Source organism: Sturnus vulgaris, unplaced genomic scaffold (genome assembly GCF_052056855.1).
Source record: "Sturnus vulgaris isolate bStuVul1 unplaced genomic scaffold, bStuVul1.hap1 Scaffold_194, whole genome shotgun sequence".
Classification (NCBI taxonomy): domain Eukaryota; kingdom Metazoa; phylum Chordata; class Aves; order Passeriformes; family Sturnidae; genus Sturnus; species Sturnus vulgaris.
Genome location: NW_028276164.1, coordinates 6359646 through 6383164, shown reverse-complemented (window position 1 = coordinate 6383164; position 23519 = coordinate 6359646). Strand labels below are relative to the sequence as shown.

At 47.5% G+C, this 23519-nt stretch overlaps 1 protein-coding gene across 1 annotated transcript in view; it reads left to right on the top strand.

Moving 5' to 3' along the window:
* Nucleotides 1–23519, top strand: part of LOC148218217 (uncharacterized) — a 404528-nt gene that overhangs the window by 59167 nt on the left and 321842 nt on the right. The window contains 1 exon segment of the mRNA XM_088157926.1: nt 7146–7624. Coding sequence (XP_088014052.1) covers nt 7146–7624 — 479 coding nt within the window.

The window sequence follows — 23519 nt, the reverse complement described above, 5'->3', positions numbered from 1 at the left end:
TAAGTCCCTTTTTTGCAAGAAAATTCAGCAGCTTTACAGTAGCCTCTTCAACCACCTTTTCCTGTTCCCCTGATAAGAGCAAATCATCTACATACTGCAACAACTTGACTCCTGAGGGTGGAGTAAACTCTCTTAATATTTTCTGCAAAGCTTGCCCAAACAGAACTGGTGACTCTGTATATCCTTGAGGGAGTACTGTCCATGGCAATTGTTGTTTTATCATTTCCCCTCCTTCCTCCTGTTCCCACTCAAAAGCAAAATACTGTTTACTATCTTCTGTGATTGGACACCCCCAGAAAGCATCCTTCAAATCCAGTACAGAATAATACTGATGTGAAGAAGGGATTTGATTCAGGATTGTGTATGGATCTGGAACTGTGGGATGCCTTGGTTTGACAATCTCATTTATTATTCTTAAATCCTGCACCATTCTGTAGGTTCCATCTGGTTTCTTAACCGGCAGGATAGGAGTGTTATAGGGAGACATACACGGCTCTAAAAGACCTGCTTTTAGCAGGGACTCAATAACAGGCTGTAACCCCTTCTTTCCCTCCCTTGAAAGAGGGAATTGCTTTTTAGACACCACTTGTCCTGGTTGCTTCAAAGTAATTTGGAGAGGCTCCATGTCCAGTTTCCCATATTTCCCTGGAGCTGCCCATACTTCCGGATTTATTTCAGCATAAGCCTTCTCAGACATTTTACACAAAGATATCACAGTTTCGGACTCTGTGTCACTTCGTACAATACTAATTTGCATTCCCATTCTAGCCATAAAATCTCTTCCCAGTAAATTACAATCACAATTAGGAACAAACAAGAATTCATGCAGTTCAAATCTGTCCCCCACATCTATTAACAGCGGTTGAATAAAATGCACTCGCTCATCCTTCCCGCTTACTCCTTGAATAACCAAGGATGTTTTTGACAATTTCCCCCCCTTAGGTATAAAATTTAAGTTGGACGGAGAGGCCCCCGTGTCTACCAGAAAACACACCTCCTCTCGATCCGGACCCACCTTAAAAGTTACCAAGGGCTCCTGAGTGGTGGGTCCTTGGTATAATAGGAGCCCCTGACACCCCTAACAATCCATTTCTATTATTCTCTGGACTTCCTCCTCCTGAGGGTCCAGTTGTTTCTGCAGACACTCGTTTTTCCAATGCCCTTCTGCCCTGCAGACAGCACCCTGGTTCTTCCCCAGCCGCTGTTTGGGTCGGCTGTCCCCTGCCGAGGAGGGAATCCCTCTGCCCCTTCCTTGTGGCCGACCCCGTCCCCTCTGTCCCTGGGGACCCCTTGGACCCTGTGGTTTATTCCTCCAGGGCTGCACAAACTCTGCCATCATCCTTGCTTTAGCTTCTGCCTTTTCCTCATCCCTTCTTACATATATCTGCTGTGGTTTTCTAACCAATTCCTCTAGAGGCTTATTTTGCCACTTTTTATCTTTTTGTACCCCTTTCCTTATATCAGGCCAGGCCTTAGTAACAAATTGCACCTTAAGCAATGTGTTGAAGGCTGGCCCTTCAGGATCCATCCCCCCGTGCTTCCTCAAGGCATCCCTAATCCTCTCCAACCAATGAGGGCTTTCCTGTTTCTCCTGTTCTAACGACATAGCCTTAGCTATGTTGTTAGTTCTGGGAGCCGCTGACTTGATTGCCCTGATCAAATAAGCACGGCAATCACGGTGAACCAGACTGGCCTGGTTATTTGGGTCCCACTGGGGGTCTGCCTGGGGGATGGCATCACCCACCGTAGGTGCATTGGGTCCAGCCCCCCCTGCTGCTTGTGGGTGTTCATCCTCCCACAGCTGCCGAGCTTTCTGAAAAATCATTCGTTTCTCTGATGACTCAAACAAAATTCCCAAAAGAAAATCCCAATCCTTCCATGTATAATCCGCATTTCCCAAATATTTCTCTATCTTTTCCCCCACCCCTATGGCAACATATAAATATTTTTTTTTTTAACCCTCTTATATCCTGGGTAGTGAGTGGTACAATTACAAACCCAAATCCTCCCCCTTGACCCCCCAAAGGAACTTGACAGAGTGGCATCTGGTGTACCCCTGTCTCTTGGGGGGCTTCTGATGCCCTAAACTGAGTTCAAATTCTAGTTCTGGGGGGTGATACAACATGCTGCTCCCCTCCCCCTACACCATCACCCTTCTCAGGTGGGGCTGTGGGAATAACATTTCCCTGATCCCCTTGCTCTGAAAGTTGAGGATACAGACGACCTGCAGCTGGCCCTGGGTCAGCTGGCAACACTGGAGGACAAGACGGGGGAAGGAGCTGAAAAACATCCCAATCCTCACCACTTTCCTCTTCCTCCTCTTTTTTCTTAACATATACATTTCTCTTGTTTCTTGTCTGACCCATATTAATCCACATTCCCTTTCAATCCATCCTTTCCAATTCTCCTCTAGATACCTTCACAAAATTCAACACAAATGAATTTTATCTGTTCCATAAGGTGGCCATATAAGTCCCCTTGCCAACTTATACTCTGGCCACACAAAATAACAATATTTTACCATCATTTCCATAGTTATGTCTGGGTGAATATACAATCTGTCCCAAGACCTCAGCATTCTCCCCAAGGGACTCTCCGGGGATATTATGGGATCGTCATCCCTTTTTCCGGGGCCCCTTCCCGGCTTCACCTTTCCAATCCTCTCTGGGTGCCCCGTTTTACCTGTGCTACCCTCCATGGATGCCCTCTCAGGTTTACCTGTGCTACCCTCCATGGGTGCCCTCCCACGGTTGCTCCCCGAAGATCCCATTTTACTCACCGGTGAGATTTTCAGTGGTCCTTCCCTGCGGACTCTGCACGGACCCCCCTGGTCCTCCACTCGTCTGTCTCCTGGACAGTCTCGGGAACCCAATGGATCGCCCGGTACCGGCCGGCACCAAGGGGAGCTGATCACCCAAACTGGGTGAGGCGCCTTCAGCTCCACTCGCTGCCCCGGACGGTGGAAAGATCCCGGACGAGCCCCCAAAATTGTCAGGAAAATTAATCCACAAACACCAGAGGTTTATGTCCAAAAAGGAGACAGAGGAGTCCTTTTTGCTTTATTCGAATAAAGGGAGAGGCCATGGCACATTCCCCTGGGATCTCTCAAATTTTTGGAGGACGCAGCCTCCTTTTTATCCTATTTTCCCGGCCGCATTTCCCTCTCTCTTTCCCCATTGGCTGAGGTACTTGAGAGGCACAGACTTCTCGGAACGCCTGATACCTGAAATTCCCCTCTAATGTATAACCCTCCCTTTTCCTTTTTATTTTTTATATAATTCATAGTTTCCCCTCCCCCCTTGCTTCTTTCATCTTTTGATATCCAATTTGATTTATCAGCAGCCTTACAGTTTGTTTGTAAAGGCAAATATCTTTTTCCATTCATCAATCAGTGGAATCCATCCCATTGTTTCTTTTATCTCTCAGTGCTTAACCTTATCTACAGGCAGATCCAGAGCTCATTTGTAAAGACAAATTCAACATTCCTCTCAGCCCAGAGGAGAATCTAGCACAAAATATTCTCCCTGTGTACTGCACGACAAAAAATATTCAGGGGAAAATACAGTGGCATCTGAGGCTTGTGGAACTCCCAGAATACTGAGCCTGCAGAGGAGGCAAACAGCCCTGGCAGTGCCTGAGGGGACTTCTCCTCACAGACTCCTCTCAAAGTGTGTCACTTCAGCAGGGGAAGGCTTTCAAACCTTTGCCTGTCCTTCCTCCTGTGCTAAAATTTAAGGCTCCTCCTGAGAAAATACCGACCTACAAATAGTTCTCTATTCCTCAACAAAGCTACTCAGGTGCTCAACTTAAGAAAGAGCAAAACAAAAGGTATTCAGTAATTTCCCATCAAGGCCTATTTGCAGAGAAACCCCATCATATGGGACCGAATATTTATTAACACCAGTTCACTCAAAAGAAACCCAACCCTGTATTAAGCAGCGTTTTAAACGAACTTGATTTTTTTTTCCTCACATATCAACTGGACTGGTTTGTTCCTTTTTTGTCCTAGAGAGAATATTAGAACGATTTGCTCTTGACAGGACTCCTTGGGTGGCCCCCAGCCCTGGCTCCTCACCACGCCTTGCCTGGGCTGTTAACGCAGCCTGTCAGCACCACCTGACTTTGGCAGCCTGTTCAGACCTCGGGCACGGCTGGTGCCACGGTCCCCTCTGGTGCCACGGTCCCCTCTGGCTCCTGGCGTGTCCCTGCTGCTGGAGGAGCCCTGCTCGTGCTGCTGCCTGCGTTCAACAACGCCGGTCCTACTGCCCAGCCAAAGAGAGACCAAAATCACTGCTTTGGGCAGCTCGTTTGAACGAGTTGAACACTTACTCATCTCTAACACAGACCCCTTAACACCCACATACCAATACCGGGAAGTCACCTCATCTACAGAGCTGAGGAGCCTGAGAGAACAGAAGGTCGACATTCAAGCACATTGGGTTTTTAATTTAGTGGAAGCGCTCACTCGTTCACAAGCCTTACTTGTCAAACTGAATTGGGCAATGCAATTGTCTTGCTTGTGTTAGAGAGAAACCAGAGAGAAATTAGCTAAGAAATAAGAACCACACTTGGGGCTCGGGCTTGGCAGACAAAGGGAGCAGGGCGGCACCTGCCCGCTTTGCCCGAGTCCCTGCTCCTGCCGGACAAAGGCGGACGCGGCTCCGTGCGGGGCGAGCCGGGCGCTCCGTGCCGGGGCCGGGGCCGAGCGCTCGGGCGGGCGGCGCTCAGGATGCTCGGGCAGCGCCGCGGGCCGGGCGGGCGCGATGGAGCCGCCTGAGGGCTGGGACCCCTCCGGGCGGCCGGCCCGGCGCACGCAGTGGCTGCTCAGCGCCCTCGCCCACCGCTACGGGCTGGAGCGCGGCGTGGAGAACGAGATGGTCGTGCTGGCCAGCGGCCCGGAGCAGTCCCTGCAGGAGATCTTCCAGCAGCGGGACTGCGCCGGGCCGGGCCGCATCCCCGGCGAGGAGTCCCGCACGCTGTGCCGGGCGCTGGGGCCGGAGGAGGCGGCGGAGCCCGAGGAGTGCGCGGGGCTGAGGGACGGGCTCTGGGCCGAGCTCACCTTCCGCCAGCTCCACGCGCGGCTCTGCGGCCACTTCAGCACCGCGGCTGCCGCTGGGCCGGGAGGGCGAGCACATCGAGAGCCACATCCGCCCGCGCAGCCCCCGCCGAGCCCGAGCGGCGGCCGCCGGGGCCCTGCTCCCGAGAGCGCTGCGAGGAGATGGTGGCGCTGGAGCGGGCCGAGGAGCGCATGGCCGAGCTGCAGCAGGAGAAGGGCAGCCTGCGGCAGCTGCTGGAGGACGTGCGGGCCGCCCTGCAGAGCAGCGATGCGCGGTGCCCGCCGCTGCGGCTGAGTCCGGGCCGGCTTCTGCACCGCGCTCCCGGCGGCGCCTCGGGTGGCCCCGAGCGCTTCAGGAGAGATGCTGCTCTCGGAAAGTCAGTGTTTAGAACCCCTCCACCTCCGGAATGAGACCGAAGTTGCTCGTTCATCCTCGGCATTAACTTTCCAGTAAAGTTTAGTTACAAGGGAGGCTTTGAGGAGAAATGTATGGCATCGGTGTGCCATTAAATATGTTTGTGATGAGCACTGTTCAAAGTGTAGGGGAGTTCAGCTTAACAAACCCACGTGTACAATGCTACTGCTGCTTCTCCTGCACGTGTAGCCAGGATGTGCTGATAGCAGATGCTGGGTATGCACTGCTGCAGGGTTTTTCCTGAAGTAAGAAAGAACTTTGGGATTCTTCCCTGCACAAGCACGTGCCTCAGTCATAAGAGCCTTAGAAATAGCAGAAGTGTGTCTTCTTCAGAGTGTGGTCATAAGGGTTCAGAGTTGGAGCCAGTTCTGCGGGCAGGCTGATGAATAGTCTGGGGCTCCTCTGCAGAGCCCCATTCATTCTGGGGCTGCTTTCTGCTGGTTCTGCTGGACTGGCTCGAGTGAAACACACACCCAATTAACAGCAGTTAAATTACTCTGGCATGAAACAGTGGGGAACAGGCAGAGCAGTGAAGGGCAGCATGGACCAGTTGTTCTGGCAGCTCTGACGAGGTCTGGTTTGATACAGCACTCACAGAACTCTGCTCCACTTGCAGTAGATGACTGTTCCTCTTCACAATATCCAGCAAGGCAGGTCAAAGACACTTTTACCATTTTCATCTTCAAAAGGGAGAGGAAATCAGCAGCAAACATGAAGTAACCAGTCAGAGCTCCTGGGCAGAAACAAAAGAACAAAGAGTGATGGAAAAAACCAGGTGGAGCAGTGATCCTTATCTGTGTGGGAGATATCCTCTGCTAATGGGCCATCTGGTAAAACCAGGTGGGGCAGTGTTCTTTATCATTTCCACAACCCATCCTTCCTCCAGGAAGATATCTTCTGTTAATGGGCCATTGAGTGCCACTGCATGACTGATAAAATTCCATCATCCCATTGGGAGATGCTCCAGCCAGGGGGAGGAGCCAAGCCTTTCCTACCTAGATAAAATCTGAGCTTTGGAACACCAAGGCAGCCCTTACCCACTGGTTTCCAGAGGACAAGAGCTACCAGACCTTTCTACAGCATCACTACTACAACAAGACCACTTCATCGGGACTGCTACCACCGCCCTAACTAGCGGGGTGTCAGGTTGTATTCTGATTCTGTCAGTTGTTTTCTTTTGTACTATTGCATGGATTTTATTTCTCTTCTCTTTTTTCCTATGAAATTGTATTTCCGACTTGGAGGCTCTCACTGGTTTTGCTTTCAACCCAGCAGAATTTTGGAGGGGATTTTGGCTGAAGCTTGATATTTGGGGTGTTTTTGATCCGTGTCTTAAAGTCTGGAGGATTTTGGGTGGGAATCTTGGCGTTTGGGAGGTTATTACAGACACAAGATGCTCAATAACTTCCAGAGATGAACTTGGGCGAGGAGGAACACCCAGTTTATGGAGCTCTCTTCTTGTTATTTCCCCCTAAACCCGGATTTTTCATTCCTCAGGTGTGCGCAGATGGAGGAGGCAGAAAAGCCCCAGAGATCTCTCAGGAGGAGGGGCTGCAAACCCAGCCCAGGGAGCTGCGAGGAGGAAAGACCCTCCCTGAGCCAGGAAGGCGGCCGGAGATCCAGGCCGAGCTCAGAGCTGGTGGAGAAGCCTCCTGGAGGGGAGAAGCCCCACAGGTGCTTGGAATGTGGGAAGGGTTTCAGCTACAGGTCCCAGCTGATCCAGCACCGGAGGATCCACACTGGGGAGAAGCCCTACGAGTGTGGGGAATGTGGGAAGAGTTTCAACTACAGCACCAGCCTGATCTGGCACCAGGTGATCCACACAGGGGAACGGCCCTACACCTGCTTGGAATGTGGGAAGAGCTTTGGATGGAGCTCTGCCCTTAGAAGGCACCAGCGCATCCACACTGGAGAGAGGCCCTACGAGTGTCCCAAGTGTGGGAAGAGGTTTCAGACCAGCTCCAATCTCCTCCTACATGAGCGGATTCACACAGAGGAGAGGCCCTTCCGCTGCCCCGACTGCAGGAAGGGATTCAAGCACAACTCCACCCTCATCAGGCACCGGCGCATCCACACTGGGGAGAGGCCCTACGAGTGTCCTGAGTGTGGGAAGAGCTTCTCACAGAGCTCTCACTTGACCCAACACCAACGGAGTCTCCACTAAGGGAAGCCCTGTGAGTGTCCCGAGTGTGGGAAGAGCTTTGTGCTCTGCTCCAGCTCCATCCCCCATGGGAGGATCGGTGTTGGATGATCCAAAGAAACCCAAAAACACAAAAACCAAAAAAAACCAACCAAACAAAACAAAACAAAACCAAAAAACCCAAAAAAACAAAAAAAAAAACAAACAAAAAGCAAATAATCCACACACACACACAAAAAAAAAACAAAACCAAAAAAAACCAAACCCACCAAAATAGTGTTACACATAGAAACAATATAAAAGCACCGAAATCAAACAAAAAGAAAAGTCAAATGCGAAATAAAGAAAGGAGAAAAGTCATGAACTAACATTTCTCTCTTTTTAAACTATGGAGATAAAACTCTTGTTTCCTCTAAAACATGTAAAGATATTTTGAAGTGAATATGACTGTTCTAACTGTACTTATAAACAAAAGCATTAATATTAAAGCAAACAAATGTTAAAATTGCAGTAATCTCCTAGGTTTAAATAATAAGAAAACCCCTGCTGTCCCCCCCAATAAAACAAAAAGGAAAAAACTCTATTCTCAAAAATAAATTAAGCTTTTGTTTAAAATGCTATAATCCTTAAAGTGTGCCTCATAAATTAATATAGTCCTTAATAAAAGTTATGAGAAAAACTATTAGCCTGAATAAAGGCTTTTTAGATAGTAATCAGATTTCCATTCTCCTGGGAAGCTAATCACTGTAACATCAAAACAAGAAGAATCCGTTTTCTTGTGAAAAATCTCCATAGACTGAATAAAAGTCTCCACTTTCACGTAAATTAGTAAAAAACTATTTTAAAGATGGTAAACTAACTGAGTTGTTTTTGTACGTTTTTAGTGTTAAAAAAAATGTATGGAAGAAAAAAAAGTAGTCTCAAGTTTTATTCTAAGGGATTTTTCTTATCATTTCTAGTAATAAAATTTATCGTTATACCATTTAAAGTAAAGCCTGCTTTTTGTCTTCCTCCTAATCCTATCTCACAAAAAAAAATTCAAATTAATAAACCAAAACTACTACATTTAACCTCAGTGATTCCAGGATTTTGATTTCCTCTTGTCCAAGGGTGTCCTCCGCAGCCAAATGGTGATGGACTGGGGCAAAGACCAAGATTTTGCAGACAGTTGGGGGGAAACTCCTCCAAAAAATGTTCTTCCCTCCCTCCCAAGCACGTTAATCCTCAGCTCGCAGAGACATGGAAATAGTTTTCTTTTGGACTGGATTTGATTTTCATTTCTCTTCATCCCTTTAAAACATCCAACACTGGGGTAAAAATAAAGACACTGAACTGAGACATGGGTGGGGACATGGGGGGACAATGACATGGGGGACACAGACCTGGAGAGTGACATGGGGACACATGGACATGGAGGGGGACGTGGCCATTTGTGGGGACATGGGGGGACACGGGCGTGGATGGAGATGTGGGGGACAGTGACAGGGATGGAAACATGGTGGGGACACAGCCATGGGTGAGGACATGGTGGGACATGGCCAGTGACATGTGGGGACACGGCCACGGCCGGTGCCATGGGGGGAACTTGCAGGGGCTGTGGGGGATGCTGGCTTGGAGGGAGTTGAGGGTTCCTGGCAGGGACTTGGGGCTCGCTGAGGCCTTTGGGGACCCCAGGCCGAGCGGCTCCGGCTGCGCTGGGAGACCCTGGCGGAGGTTCTGGGGCAGCTGCTCAAGGACCCCCTGCCCTGGAGCCCCAGCCGGGCATTGGGCTCCTGGAAGGGAATGAACGTCCTTGTCCCCAGCAGGACAGATTTCTTATTTCTTGCAGGTGCAAATGGTTCTCTTACCAGAATAGCTTGTTGTGTTAATTCTTTTCATGCTTAAGATTGTTTTCACCTGGGAACAAGCAAGTAACTTAGCTGCACATAGAAGAAGTGACAGGCTAGCTATTAATTTAGCAGAGAGCAAGACCTGATTTTATGAGACCTTTCTTTTATAACTTGTCTACCTGACTGCAACATCTCACCCTTTTTCATTAATTCAAAGAAGGCTCATATGTTCTGATGATAAAATAGCTCTCTCTTGTGAGGGTGTTATCTCATTAAGGTTATCACTGGTTATCTGTTAGATATGGGATAAGATACATAAAAGACCGATTACAATCAACAAAACTTAGCAAATTCTATCATGTCATTGACACAGGGTTTCACAGCATGAGAAAACAAAAGAATAATGTCCAGTGTGTCCTAGGGAAATGGGAATAAATGACCATTGTTTTAAAGTCCAAATAGTCCATTAGCTGGAAATGTTGATCTTTGACATCACTGAATGTGCTCTTGGATCCTGGAACAGGGAATAACTGAAGAAGGTTAGTAGGAACTCCATACCATGATGATGACACAAGGCTTTTGTTGGCAGTTTGCCTGTAAATTTCCAGACACAGCCATGTCTTGGCAGTCCTGCTTCTGGTTTTGTTCTGGCCACGAAGGCTGCATGGTGATTAGGTTCTTTTTCTTCTCCCTGGGCTTCATTTTCTTGGAGGCAATTGATGTTTGGCTGAATAAACAGGTGACTGCTTTGAACTTGTTGATGATTTGTCATTGTACATTCAACCTAGGAGCCTTACATAGAAATATTTTACTTTTTTCTGGTATAAATACTGCAAAAAAAAAATTATAAATATATAAATATTTAGAACTAATTCCCCCTTCTTTCTTTTAAAAACAGCATGCATGATTCTTGCCATGAAAGGAAGTTCAAAACAAAGCAATACATGTAATAAAACCAAAAACTTACAGTAATTGGGAATAATTCTGATACAACAATACAAAACATTTCCTATAACAGATATAATTAATAACACTTGTGAAAATAGATGATTAACAAGCATTAAAACATTGTACCATCATCCCAGTGTCTGCAACACCTGATAAACCTCAAATCAGTGAAGAACTGGATGAGCGTCTATTGGGGGTTGTTTTTTCCTTTCCTCTCTGCCTGTGGAATATTTTTCCCATTGACATGCTAAGAAGCACTGATGGTTGGGTCCCAGCACCAGGGAGAGCGTCCCTGGTTTTTTGGGAGTTTCTCTCGGAGGGCGGGGGGAGGGAAAGGGGGAACACGGTGAGATTGGAAGCAGGTAAAGGAGGGTGGGGGGCAGTTGCTGGCTCTCGCTCGCTTTTGGCTCTCGGAGCAGAAAGGTCATTGCTACCCCCCCACCATCCCAACGCCGGGAGCTGCCTTTCTGTTTTGGACCCCGCAGCCCTGCTTGGACGCCCTCCTGCTTCAGCTTGCTGTTTTCCCAGCATCCTGCCTCTCCTCCATCCCTTCCCATCTGGGACACAGCTGCCATCACCCCAGTGCCCCTGCAGCCGCACGGGGATCGTCGCACCTGCCCATCAGGAGCCTGCCAGAGCTCACTGCCAGCTGTGACAGCAACTGCACCAAAGGGGAAAGTGCCCGTGGCCCAGAGACTGGAACTGGGCTCGTGTTCTCTTTGTTGTTAATTTCATAGTTGTTGTTATTCCTATCTCCATATCTTTGCCTGAGAGCCCCTTAATTTCAAAATTATACTAATTCAAAGGGAATGGATTTATTTTCTCCATTTCAAGAGAGGGCCCTGCTTTCCCTAGCAGACTTTCAAACCAAGACACACCTCCTGACCAGCAAGGGAGAGTTCTCCCTGCACTTGATCACCCCAATTTGGTCTATTTTTGTCAGCTCTGAATTTCCCCTTCTCCACGTTCAGGATAAGAAAAAACCCTGACTTTGTCTCTCGGGTTTCCTGATCATTCATAACTGAACATTGTTGAGATCCTGAACTTGCTCCCATGGTGTTGGGCCCATTGTGCTGCCCCAAATATCTTCCTTTACCCTATAAACAACTGACAGAGATGGAAAGCACAGTAACAGGTCGAGTTGCAGGAATGCACCAGCTACAAATCTGTGCCACCTTCTGTCTACTTCCCTGACCTGCCAAAACAGGGCTTGGGATTTTTTATTTTTTAAAATAAATGCACATGCTCTTTAATTTTTCTTTTCTTTCCTGAGAGCTGCCAACCCTTTTGTATCCTGAATGGCTCTCCAGGTCTCTACCCAAAGGCCTGACCCGAGCTGTGATCCTTACAGCCAGGACCCCACCGTGAGGGGGTGGCAAGAGCTCTGTGTGTCAGCCCGGGTCTGGAGGCGGAGCTGGGAGTGATAATTATCCCTTTTCTAATGTCCTGTGAGCTGTGACTGCCAATTCTCCAAGGGCAGTGACACATTTTCACCAGGAGTGTGATGTCCATTGTTACAAAGCTTCCATTTTTACAAAGAAAACATTTTCAGTTTCGTTTTTTTTCCCTGTAGTGGAAGAAGAAAAATCACGGCCACTACTGTAAATAAACCAAAAGCGTTTCAGGCAGATTTGTTAAGTTGAAACATCTACTCCTCAGGGCACAGCCTCACCCTTTTTACAAGGCTTCCTTTGAATGCAACGTGGAATTTCCTTAAGTAGGAAATGCTGGGTGGTGCATACTGAGATGGATTTTTTCTGTTGGATGCAACTGTCTCCAAACTGGAGGATATAGAACAAAATGATAAATAAATCAGTTTTGTCTCATTTAAGGTGTGGAATGCCAGAGCGATGCAAAGAACTGGTAGAAGCAGGATATGATGTTCGACTGCCAGACAAAGAAAATGTGACTCTTCTTCACTGGGCAGCGGTAACAGAGAGGAGCTGGTGAAGTGAGCTGGGAGTCCCTGTGACAGTAACAGCAATAGCATATTCTGCCACTGTTACCTATAATGACTTTGTTGCTTTTGAAGTTGAAGGCAAAGGAATGCACTGCTTGAGAAGAAAAGGGTAGAATTCAAATCTTAATGCACTTACCTTTGTGAAAATGTCCCTGAAATGGAAAGATAGCCCGGTTTCCTCATATGTGAAATCATGTAGTACATGAAATCATGAAATTTTCCCTGGTTTTAGCAAATTCTCTTGTTTTACAAGGAAAGATGTCTGCTACGGAAGGTGGGGTCCTTCCCGGAATGGAAAGAAGACCCATCCCTCCAAATCCTTATAACTTTCGAAATTATGGAGCTTCCAAGCAAAAATGCAGGAAAAGGAGCAACAATTCTTTAGTATTAAACATGTACAGATCAGAACAGAACAAACAGCACAAACACAGGAGTTTGCCCCTGCTGAGCGCTGTTTGCCCTTTGGTGCAGTTATGACCAAACCCGGCAGGGGGCGCTGGGAGAGGCTGCGGGGCAGGGGCGGGGCCAGGGTCAGTCACGGCCAGCAGGGGGCGGGGCCAGGGTCAGTCACGGCCAGCAGGGGGCGTGGCCAGGGTCAGTCACGGCCAGCAGGGGGCGGGGCCAGGGTCAGTCAGTCAGGGCCAGCAGGGGGCGGGGCCAGGATCAGTCACGGCCAGCAGGGGGCGGGGCCAGGGTCAGTCACGGCCAGCAGGGGGCGGGGCCAGGGTCAGTCAGTCAGGGCCAGCAGGGGGCGCTCCGGTGCTCGCTCGGGCCCTCACGGAGGGGCAGCGGCCGCTCGGACAAAAGGCAGCGAAGGCAGCGATTCCCCCGGGCACTCGGGTGACGGCGGACACTGCCCCGGCTCCAGGCGGCGCACCGCGCTCCGGCTCTGCATTCCCGAGCAGCAGGGAGGCAGGGAAAGCAGGCACATTGGATCCCATTGCCGAATTGCAGCGTAGCAAAGTCCCGAAGCCGAATGCACAAAAGCTCCCGCAGCAACCATGCAACCGACTGCCCTGATCCACTGATGGAAGGGAAGCAGCCAGGGTTGCACCCCAGTCACTGAATTCCAACATTAAACCAAGATTCTTTTGCTCTAGGTAGGCGCAAAGGAGAAAATCCCAACCAGATATTCTCAGGAGGTAAAAAGCACACAGTTTACTAGCAAACTGGCAAAAACGTTTACAGGCAAACCAGAGAAAATTAAGGAACATTGTCAAAAGAGTAAACACAACACCACTTATCACAGCATAGACTTAGCTCACCAAACATAGAAAATCTTTACACTCATTTGATGTTACCTTCCGTGAGAGAGAAGAAAGAAGGAACCAGAAAGACAGGAAAGATATAGAAAACCAGACATCTGTCTATGGAGTCCTGGGTTCCAGTGATGTAAAACTCCAAGATGAAGGTAGGGCTAAAGGATCATGTGCTTGCCTTATGGGGATCCTTCTTTCCTATGGTGGCCCCAAACCTTTTCAGCCCATCCTGGGCCTTCCTCCCAGGAGGGATTTCTGGTCTCTTGGCCACTTGGGTGCCTCCAGCGTGCCATGACTGACAGACATCGTGGAGCAGAGCACTACCTTCCCAGAGATCTGATCTACTCCTAGCACACATTCCCAGCCCCTCAGGATGTCTCACAAAAGATTACCTTTTCCAGACTCTGACAGGCAGGACCCAACCCCGACAAAGTCTCGTGCAGAGCGTACACCTTTAGCACAATGTGAAACTGCCTAGGCAGCCTTTAAAAACTCGTGCCCTAAAGCAAACCCCTCTGTCCTCCTCAAGGTTTCCTGGCTGTCAAATCCTAAAGACACAGCGACCATCTTTTTGGCACAAAGGGTCATGGGACAGATACTTTATCACTAGGAATCCCTCCTAAGCCAGCATCCTTCCAGAGAGTTGGAGAGAAAGAGAGAAGGTCCTCCCTGAGCCTCCTTTCCTGCAGGCTGAGCCCCCATCTCCCTCAGCCGCTTCTCATCTGACTTGTGCTCCAGAGCCCGCCCCAGCTCAATTCTCTGCACACACTCGAGCACCTCAAAGTCTTTCTTGTAATGAGGAACCCAAAACTGACCCCAGGATTAAGGTGAGACCTCAGCAGTGCCCAGAACAGGGGGGCAGTCACTGTCCTGCTCATGCTGGCCACACTATTGCTGACACTGGCCAGGATGCCATTGTCCTTTTTTGCCACCTGGGCACACCTGGGCTCGTGTTCGGCAGCTCTGGGCCAGCACCTCGAGGTCTTTTTCTGTGGGATGATTGGAAACTGCAGGGAACTATCACTGGAATGTGGACAGTTCAGTAACAACTCCAAGGGGCCCAGTCTGATTTCGGGACTCTTTGGCCGCTTTGGTAACAAGTCAAGTCAGCCCAGTTCCCCTTAAGGGCTCTGTGGCCGCCTGAAGTAACCAGCCCGTAGCCCTGCAGGGGGATGTTGTAACCCAAGTGCAGGTGTAAGCTATTTCTTTGGACACCCGTTCCCACTCTTGCAGAACGTTGGGGTTTATTTATCGGTCCCTCGTGCCCGCTGGCCGAAGCGCCTCCTGCCCCCGCTGTTGTTGCTGTCGGAGCTCGCAGCGCAGCCCTGCAGGAACGGCCGCTGCGCGCGGGCCCCGCTCCGCCGCTGCCCCGGTGACGGCCGAACCCTGGGCGCGAGCACCGCCACGGGGGCGGGGCCTGCGCCCCTCGCGCTGCTCGGCCACCAATGGGGAGCCGTGGGACGGGCGGGGCGGGCGGGGATTGGCTGGGGCCGGTGGGCGGGGGCGGGGCCCGGAGGGGCCGGGCCCGGCTGAGGGGCCGTTGGTGCGGCAGAGTGGGAGCGGCGGCGGCCGGGGCGGCGTGGGGGAGCGGAGTGCGGTGGGGAAGGGACCGACCCCCGGTGGGAGAGAAACCGACCCCCGGCGAGAGAGGGATCGGCTCCCGGCGAGGAACTGAGTGGCCTCTGGCGAAGGAGTGAGCCCCGGTGAGTGGCCCATAACGAGTGCCCCTCGCGGCGTGGTCTCGCGTCCTGTGCCCAGTACCAGCGCTCTCTGACTGATCCACATCTGTACTTGCATCTGTTTGACATCTGGAACAGGACTCCCATGCTGACCTCCATGGCTGCTGGCATATATTTATTCCCTTTGTGTCACTTTCCAGGTACATTATTGAGTTTTGATCCGGATGCAGTGTCTGGTTTCTCACACAGCTGTTGAATGAATCCTTTTGCACAAAAGGTGCTGGATGATGCACTGGCATTTACTCTTTGGTGTTTCACACTTTCCAAGGCATTTTGGAATCCAAATGAAGCTTATGTACTTAGAAATTAAATATGTAGGGAATGTAGTCAAATATTGCTTGTGTGACGTATTCCTTAATGAGTTCTTTTAGAAAAAGCAACTATATAGAACTGTACCCATTTGTTTTAAATTAATACACAAGATCAAAATAAAAGGACAAGGAGCCGAATCTAATTGCCAACTGTCCTGCCTCCCCACCAAAAAAGGGTGACAACCTTACATGCAATCCATTTTTAGAGCTGTGTAACAGGTTAGATGTATTAGTAGTCTAGAATCACTACATCTGTATACTGCCGAATTGGCTTACCCAATACTTAACAGAAACTTAATAGTAATATTTGGTATATGTATGTAAGGGATAGTGTTTTGAGGGGTTTTGTCTTATATGCATTTACTGTGAGTACATTCTCTCTTTTCTCGGTGGTTTTGTATGTGTCCATGCCTGACTTCTGCCATAAATTTCTCCCTGGCTGTGTGGGAGGTGTACAAGAAGGTGCTGTCAGCCCTGCTGGGAAGGTCTTCCTTGGAATACATGCACACCATGGAATCCTCTGAAGTTATACTATGTCTGTTCTTAGAGTATTTAATAACCATTGTGTAGCCAGAGCAAACGTGGACATAAAGGCTCTCACCTTCCTCACGTGTTCAGTTCAAACAAAACCAGAAAGCAATCTATGTCATCTTTTAGAATAAGTTATAGCATTTGTATTTCTTATAATTAGTAACACTGTTGATCTGGTAGGCACCACATCATCAATGGAAAAGTACTGGTTGATAATTTTGGAACTTAAAATTGTCAGTGGACTATTGCTGGTATTTGACAAGATAGTTTTACCTGCTCAAGCTCCATGAACCCAAGGGACTTGAACAAAATGTGTGATGTGAACTGTTAGAAAGAGTACTACAGTTGTTACTAACTTGTTCCTATAATTCCTAGGGTTTGGGAGAGAGTCTAATTTCAGTTTTGTGATGAGAAAAGCTCAGCCTAACAAAGCCTGATGGGTTTGGCAGAGTCTAAAGGAAGATTCAGAAAAGTGCCTCAGGGTATATAATTGTGAGGATACGGAGAGAGAAGTCATTTCATGAGCACTTGATGGAGCTTCTGTGTGTTCTGTGCATCCCCATATTAATTAAAAGCTGTATTAATGCAGGGTCACTAACACTCCGTTTTTTCTTCATATTTCAGGTGTCATGAGTAAATCTGAAATCAGTTGACTTCAGGCCTGGATCACTGCCCGTGTGCTTTGGTTTGGAAATGCTTCTTGCTGCCACTTGTTCTCACCTACCATCATTTTTGCCAACTGGATTCCTCTCCTGTGGTGTGCCAATATCTTGGGATTTGCAGTGGCCGTGTTTGCAATGATGAAAGGCTACTTTTTCCCTGCCAGTGCCAAAGACTGGTATGTAAGTTTTAGTAATGAGAGAATACTGGTATCAGAGATTAAAACTGCTAACTAAAATTCGAGTATATAAATGGAATGACAGAGGCACAGGGAGCTAGGCCAGTGCATGGCAGTGGTTCTTTGCTTCAATAGCACCATCCCCTGTGTCTCATGCTGCAGCCTCAGTGTCACAGGTCCTCCCACAAAGGAGGTTTGATTGTTGGTTGCTTGTCAAGGGATGAACGGTGGAAATGCTGAACTGCAGAACCTGATCTTAAACAAAAGTTTGTGAAAACTGTTATAAATTCGTGTCGTTTTCAGCACTTGACAATATGGAACATGACCAACTGAGTTTTATTTTGATACTGAAACCAGACTTTATGGAGCTACTGAGCTGAGCAGGTTGGCCTGGGGTAGTAGCTGGTATGGGCATTGTTTTGGATTGGAGCTGAGACAGTGTTGATAACACAGGGATGTTTTCACTGTTGCTGAGCAGTGTTTACACAGCATCAAGGGCTTCTCTGCATCTCACCCCACCCTCCAGGGAGTGGCTGGGTGAGCACAAGGAGTTGGGAGGGGACACTGCTTACCCCAGGTGAGCCAAGGAATATTCCAGGCCCTATGGCATCATGCTCAGCACATCAGGCTTGAGGAAAAAGGAAGTGGAGGATGTCAGGAGTGATGGTATTTGTCATTCCAAGTCACCATTACCTGTGATGGAGCCCTGCTTTCCTGGAGATGGCTGAACATCTGCCTGCAGGTGACAGGTGGGGAATAGATTCCTTATTTTGCTTTGTTTGTGTGCTTGTACTTGTTAAACTGTGTTTGTCTCAACCTGTGAGTTTTATCCTTTTCCTGATTCCCTCCCCCATCCCACTGGGGGAGTGAGCAAGCAGCTGTGTGGGGCTGAGTTGCCAGCTGGGGTTAAACCATGACAGTCCTTTTTGGTGCCTGACATGGAGCTCAAAGGGTTTGAGTTAACAGCAGCTTTGGCTGGAATGTGCTGGATTGGATTTATAGCTGTTGGTGCTGTTGAGTTGTCTGACTCCTGTGCTTGCCATGGGGCTCTTTAGGGGTTCCATTTTGATTTCACTGCTGGCTCTAGTGCTTCTCCTCTTCCTGTGCTGTGCCTGGGGACACTTGGATGACAGCCATGGTGACACACTCGGGCTGGCAGGTGGCCAGGGCATCGCTGCTGTTTCTGTGCTGCTGGAACTCCAGTGTGAGCTCCAGTTGAGGGAACTGTGACCTGTGGGTGAGCCCACGTGGGACCAGGACACCCTCAGGGATCAGTGGCTGGGAGTAAGCCCATGGCAGAGCAGGAACCTCTCAGAGCATCAGTGGCTGTGGTCGTGTCCGTGCCCAAGAAGGAATTGTGGCCCAAGGATAAACCTGAAGCCCCTGTGGCTGTGGATAGGGCCATGCTCAGCAGGTGCCCCATGGAACATCAGTGCCTGTGCATGGGGTCGTGCTGGAGCCCCTCAGAGCCATGGCCATGGATAAACCCCTGGCAGAGCAGTTACAGCCTTGGAGGTGCTGCAGCTGTGGGGAAGGCCACATCCACTTCTTTAGCGTGGAGAATGGAAAACTTCATTCTCTATCACTTGTGTAAAATCATGTTTGCAAAAATTTACGGTTATAAATTCTTAGTTTCAGGACAAATAAAATACTGCTAATTTCCCTTCAGCTATTTCTTTTCCTGTTACATGGTTATCTTTCAGAGTGACTAAGGGATATAAAAGGACCTCTTGAGAAAGGTTAATTTCAAGAGCTCCTTAGAATTCTGTTTTCCAAGGTGAAACAAATAAAAAGAAAGAGGGATCATAGTATGAAGTATGCAGCTTATAACAAGTTTGGTAGTTATGTTCAAGCAAAAAGACTTTTTTTTTTATTATGGCACATAAATATATTGTTAGTTTTTAGAGGAAGTAGAAAAGTGTGTAAGTTGAAAAGTGTTTTTGTAGAAGCAGCTGAATGCACTGCTCTTCGTGGCAGGATTGGATGAGTTGTGGTGGTGAGTGTGTGTTTTGGTTTTGTTGCAGTCATCCTGGAGAGGATGGTCTGGGCAGGAGAAAAAGGCTCTCTGCAAACCTAGAAAACAAGTGTATATTGGAGCTGAGCTTTGTTTGGCAGCTGGATCTACACACATCATTTTCTTATGTAGCCTTGGAAATTGCACTGCCCCTTTGCTGTTAAAGCCAAGGTGATTTAAATATTGCAAGATAATCTGGACTCCTAAATCAGGGTAGCCTTGCACAGCACAGTGTGGTCCCTTCTGTTCCCTGAGAACTGTTGGATGTTTTATGGAAGAAATTGTCCCTTCAAGAGTAATAAAAATCCCATTTTAGTCTGTTCTGTGAGCTTCATCCTAACATAAGCACTGTGTAAGCAGTGCTCCAAGCAGCGTCCCACTAATGTCACCCTTGAAAACTGGAATCTGAAGCACCATCAGCTTGCTCATCTTCATGCCTGGATCACTTTGTTGTGTGCATGGCAGTGCTGTTAAATTCGTTTATTCCAGAATACCAAAAGAAAAATAAAAAAGTGGAGTATATTTGGGGGTGTATATTGAATTAACTTCTGTCATGATATTTCCTATTAATTGATACTCTGTGGTCAATATCACCTATGAAGTTTGAAAATCACCCATTCAATCTCTGTAGTATGCTGGGAATTTCAAATATAAAAGTGTCGATATTTGCAAAATGGGACATTTTAAAACTTGGGTTAAATAAAACATAGTGGGAAAACACAGCCAAATGATCTGGTAATCTGGTAATTACTTGGAGCAGTTAACAAAGTAGTTTGGTTGGGTTATTGTAGGAAGAAAAGTTACAAATTCTCACTTGAAGGGGGCGTAAGAGGATGAGAATCTTCCAGATTGTTTTAGATCTACCAAAGGAACAAAATACACCCCAGTGTTGTAGTGTACCACCTTTATGGATTGTCAGTGTTCGATTTATGGGTGAAATGGAGTGGGGAGAGGGGAACCTGCAATACCTCTGGGAGGGGAGACTGCCTTCACACGTGGAAAACCTCTGCCACCTCTGGCATTTCTGAGACCAGGGCTCCACCTTTGCAGTGTAATTTGTGATGGAATGGGATTGCTCAGTTCCAGTTTTACTCTGACAGTGGGAATGACAACAGGAGAATGTGCTGTTGCCTCACGATGACAGCCAAACTCTTTTCTGCTTTTAATTACCAGTCTAAGGTTCTGATTGTGTGTCTAGGGCTGCACTGCCTAAATTGGATCTCTTCAGTAATGCAGAGTCTTCACTCAACGTTAAAAGTGATGTGCAGTTGAAGATAAAATTATAATAGCATATTTTTTCTATTTTATTTCATGCAGGATGAAAAAGTGTAAATGTGTGTGTCAAATCAAAAGCTTGCTTTGTTTTTAGATGATAGATACAGATCTACTTTATGGCTGCCTAACAGGTAACAAAACTAATTTTTAAAATTATGACATGCAAACTTTTAAAAATATACTTTCCCTTAAAAATGTAAAAAATTCGTGCAGTCCACGGAAGTGTGAAATACATGTTTTATCATCATACCAAAGTAAAAATCAAAACAACAAAAAATATCTAATAAGTACATGTTGCAACAGCTATAAAGTAGTATGGAAGGATTGGAGAATCATTGCAAGAATAAGTAATAGGAAATGTCTTCTAAATAGAGGAAGTGAAAACAGGAAACAGATGAGTTCACAAGAATATAACACAGAGAAAAAATAGCCCTTGTTTTTTGCAAAAAAAAAATCTGACAAATATGTGTAATTATATCATGTACATAGAGGAAATTAATAATTGTATAATTGTGAAATACTAATCTGGACAAAGATGGTGTATAATCTAGGATATGAAATAATAAGACTTGCAACAGTTATGAAGCATAGTCACTATAAAGGTTTTGAGAAAGATCTTAAACTTTTTGTACACTGTAAAGAGTTAGAGAAGAGATGATGTATTCAAAGCTAGAAGAAGAGAATCAAGGTATGAAACCTTTAATCTTGAAGGAGAATGTAAAAAGTAGGCCTCCAAAAATGCAGGACAAGAGGCCAGAGGACCAACAAGGACACAACCCTGAGGATGCAGATGGCCACAAAAGGCCCAGAAGAAAAAAGAGGAGCCTGGTCCTTTCACAGAAGCTGTTCCCAGAGGTGTGTCCCAAAACCACCTGTCCTGCACTGTCAGTCACCAGTCCATGGCTGCCTCAATGCTGTGAGAATGCCATAGGAAAAGATGCTCAGAATGGTGCTGGAGAAGATGGTCCAGGAGCAAAGGCAGGTGATTGCATCTCCAGTGAAGTCCCTGCCATCAGCAGTACAAGAGCAGGATAAGTAAGACCTCCAAAACTGGGATACTTGTTGCAAGAGACTCCATAGCTTTAAGAGCCTTGGTGAGAGCTGCCAGACTGGAGAGGGAGGCAGCCCTTTGGACAGGACTGCCTGCACCCTCACATCCATGGGCATCTGTAAGGTAGGAAGGATTCATGGTCCTCAGCCTTAGTAGAAGTGGAAAGCTTTCCTCACAGTGCACATAGATTTTTTAATATTTTGGCTATCAGGTTAGAATAGCTTGAGCCTGGACAGCCAATAGTAGAAAAGTTCCACTGTCTGCTAAGCAATAATATACATGATGGATTCCCTAGTAGCAACATCAGCTTTCATTTCCTATCACAATTGCTTGCAGAATAATTTCTTCTCCATACCACCTTATTTCTGCTACTTACTCCATTTTGGAAACTTTGTTACATCTCTCCTGCCTTGACTGAGTAGTGTTCTTTGTTCTCTTATTCCAAATCCTCTTGGTTTTCTTTCCCTCCAGGCATCGGCAGAACCTGCTGCTCCTTGAGCAAGCAGATTGGCCAGGAAAATGCAGAAAGCAGGAGTGGAGGCCAAGGCCATTGCCGAAGGGGTTTCTGGCAGGCAGCCACAGAGCAGCAATTTGCAGGAGCTGTGGCTTGCTAAATCACAGCTTTAAGGATGCTGTGGTGGTGCCAGAGGAGAAGACCCTTGGTGTTGTGCAGGAACAAGTTCCTCCAGAAGAAAAGGTGGCGTTCCTTTGTGCAGGGAACTCGTTGGTATCATCAGTGGAGGAACAGGGTGAGGAAGGCCTGCAGCCTTCGGATTGTACTGTGACAGCCTTCACCCCTGCCAGAGCCTGGGTGAGAGCTGCCAGAGTGCAGAGGGAGGCAGCCCTTTGGACAGGCGTCCCTGCTCCCTCAGAGCCACGGCTATGAGACAAACAGCCTGATCCCTGAGGATGCAGATGTGTAGGAAAAGCCTGAAAGCAAAGCTGTGAAAACCTTTGAGTGGTCATCCATCTTGCATCCATCTTGGGTAGATCCATCGCTGTGCTCTTGTACTACCCAAGGTGTATCCTTTGAAAGCCTTTTTATAAACCTCTCCTGGATTCCTTTTACACTGTCCAGCTGCCTCTGTTCCAGGCAGCCTCTCCTAGGCATCACACCAGGGAACACTGCAAAGTCCTTGAAGAGGGCAAGCCCTTGTTATGAATGATGTTCTATTTTTCTCAATTTATCAAGCAACAAGATTAAATTTAATAGTAAGATTTTAATAGTAACAAAATGAATGCAATCAAAGTATTGGAGATGACAATTAAAGTATTGGAGATGAAACAATCAAAGTGCATATATTTAAGAATATACAAAATTTGGCAGTAAGTAATTTAGTATAATTGAGGTTCGTATAAAGCATAAGCAAAACCGACCGGGGAGGGGCCCCCCTCCGACCGGGGATACGGGGAGTGGCTCCCATTCCTCACGTATCAAAGCATCCAGGCTAACAATCCCACTTATATACTGTAGGCTACAGAAGTTTCTAGAAAGCTCCTCCTAGTTTCTATTCCTAAAATTTACGTAACTATACTGCACGGCGCATGCTCTACTAATGGGTTAGGGGGTCTCTCATCCTTTTGAGGGTCTTATTTCCGGTGAAGGCCCATCATCATCATCAGTGACCGAGGTGTGACCTGCAGGTAGCGCAGGCGCCCTGTGTGACTGAGCAGATGTTTTCCATAACATGACTTTAATTAAGTCCCATGCTTGGAATCATTCCATTTTTGACAGCTTCAAGGTTGAAGCTGTATTTCTAGATGCTGCTTATCAGACCTACGTCCTTCTACTATTCTTATCTGACTTTCTTCTAACCTCCTTCTTCGACTCCCAACATCTGTAAGATGTCTTTTATCCTGTCTCACCCATCTCCCCCTTCTCACTCTGTAACAATTGTCTTCTATTTATCTAAATACAACTTTGTTAATATAGTTACAACTTAATTAGCACGAATCACATTTATCACACCCTGCTCAGCAGAAAGCAAAGCACCCACTGTGTTTGATCCACAGCATTCCCATGCAAACACAACACGTGCCAGCCACTGGCAAGAAAGAAACCATATGGCAATCAAAACCAGAGCAGTGGGAGCACCATGAGCGCTCCTTGGCAAATCCTGATTTATTTAGAGCAGAGGCACTGCAGAAGCCAA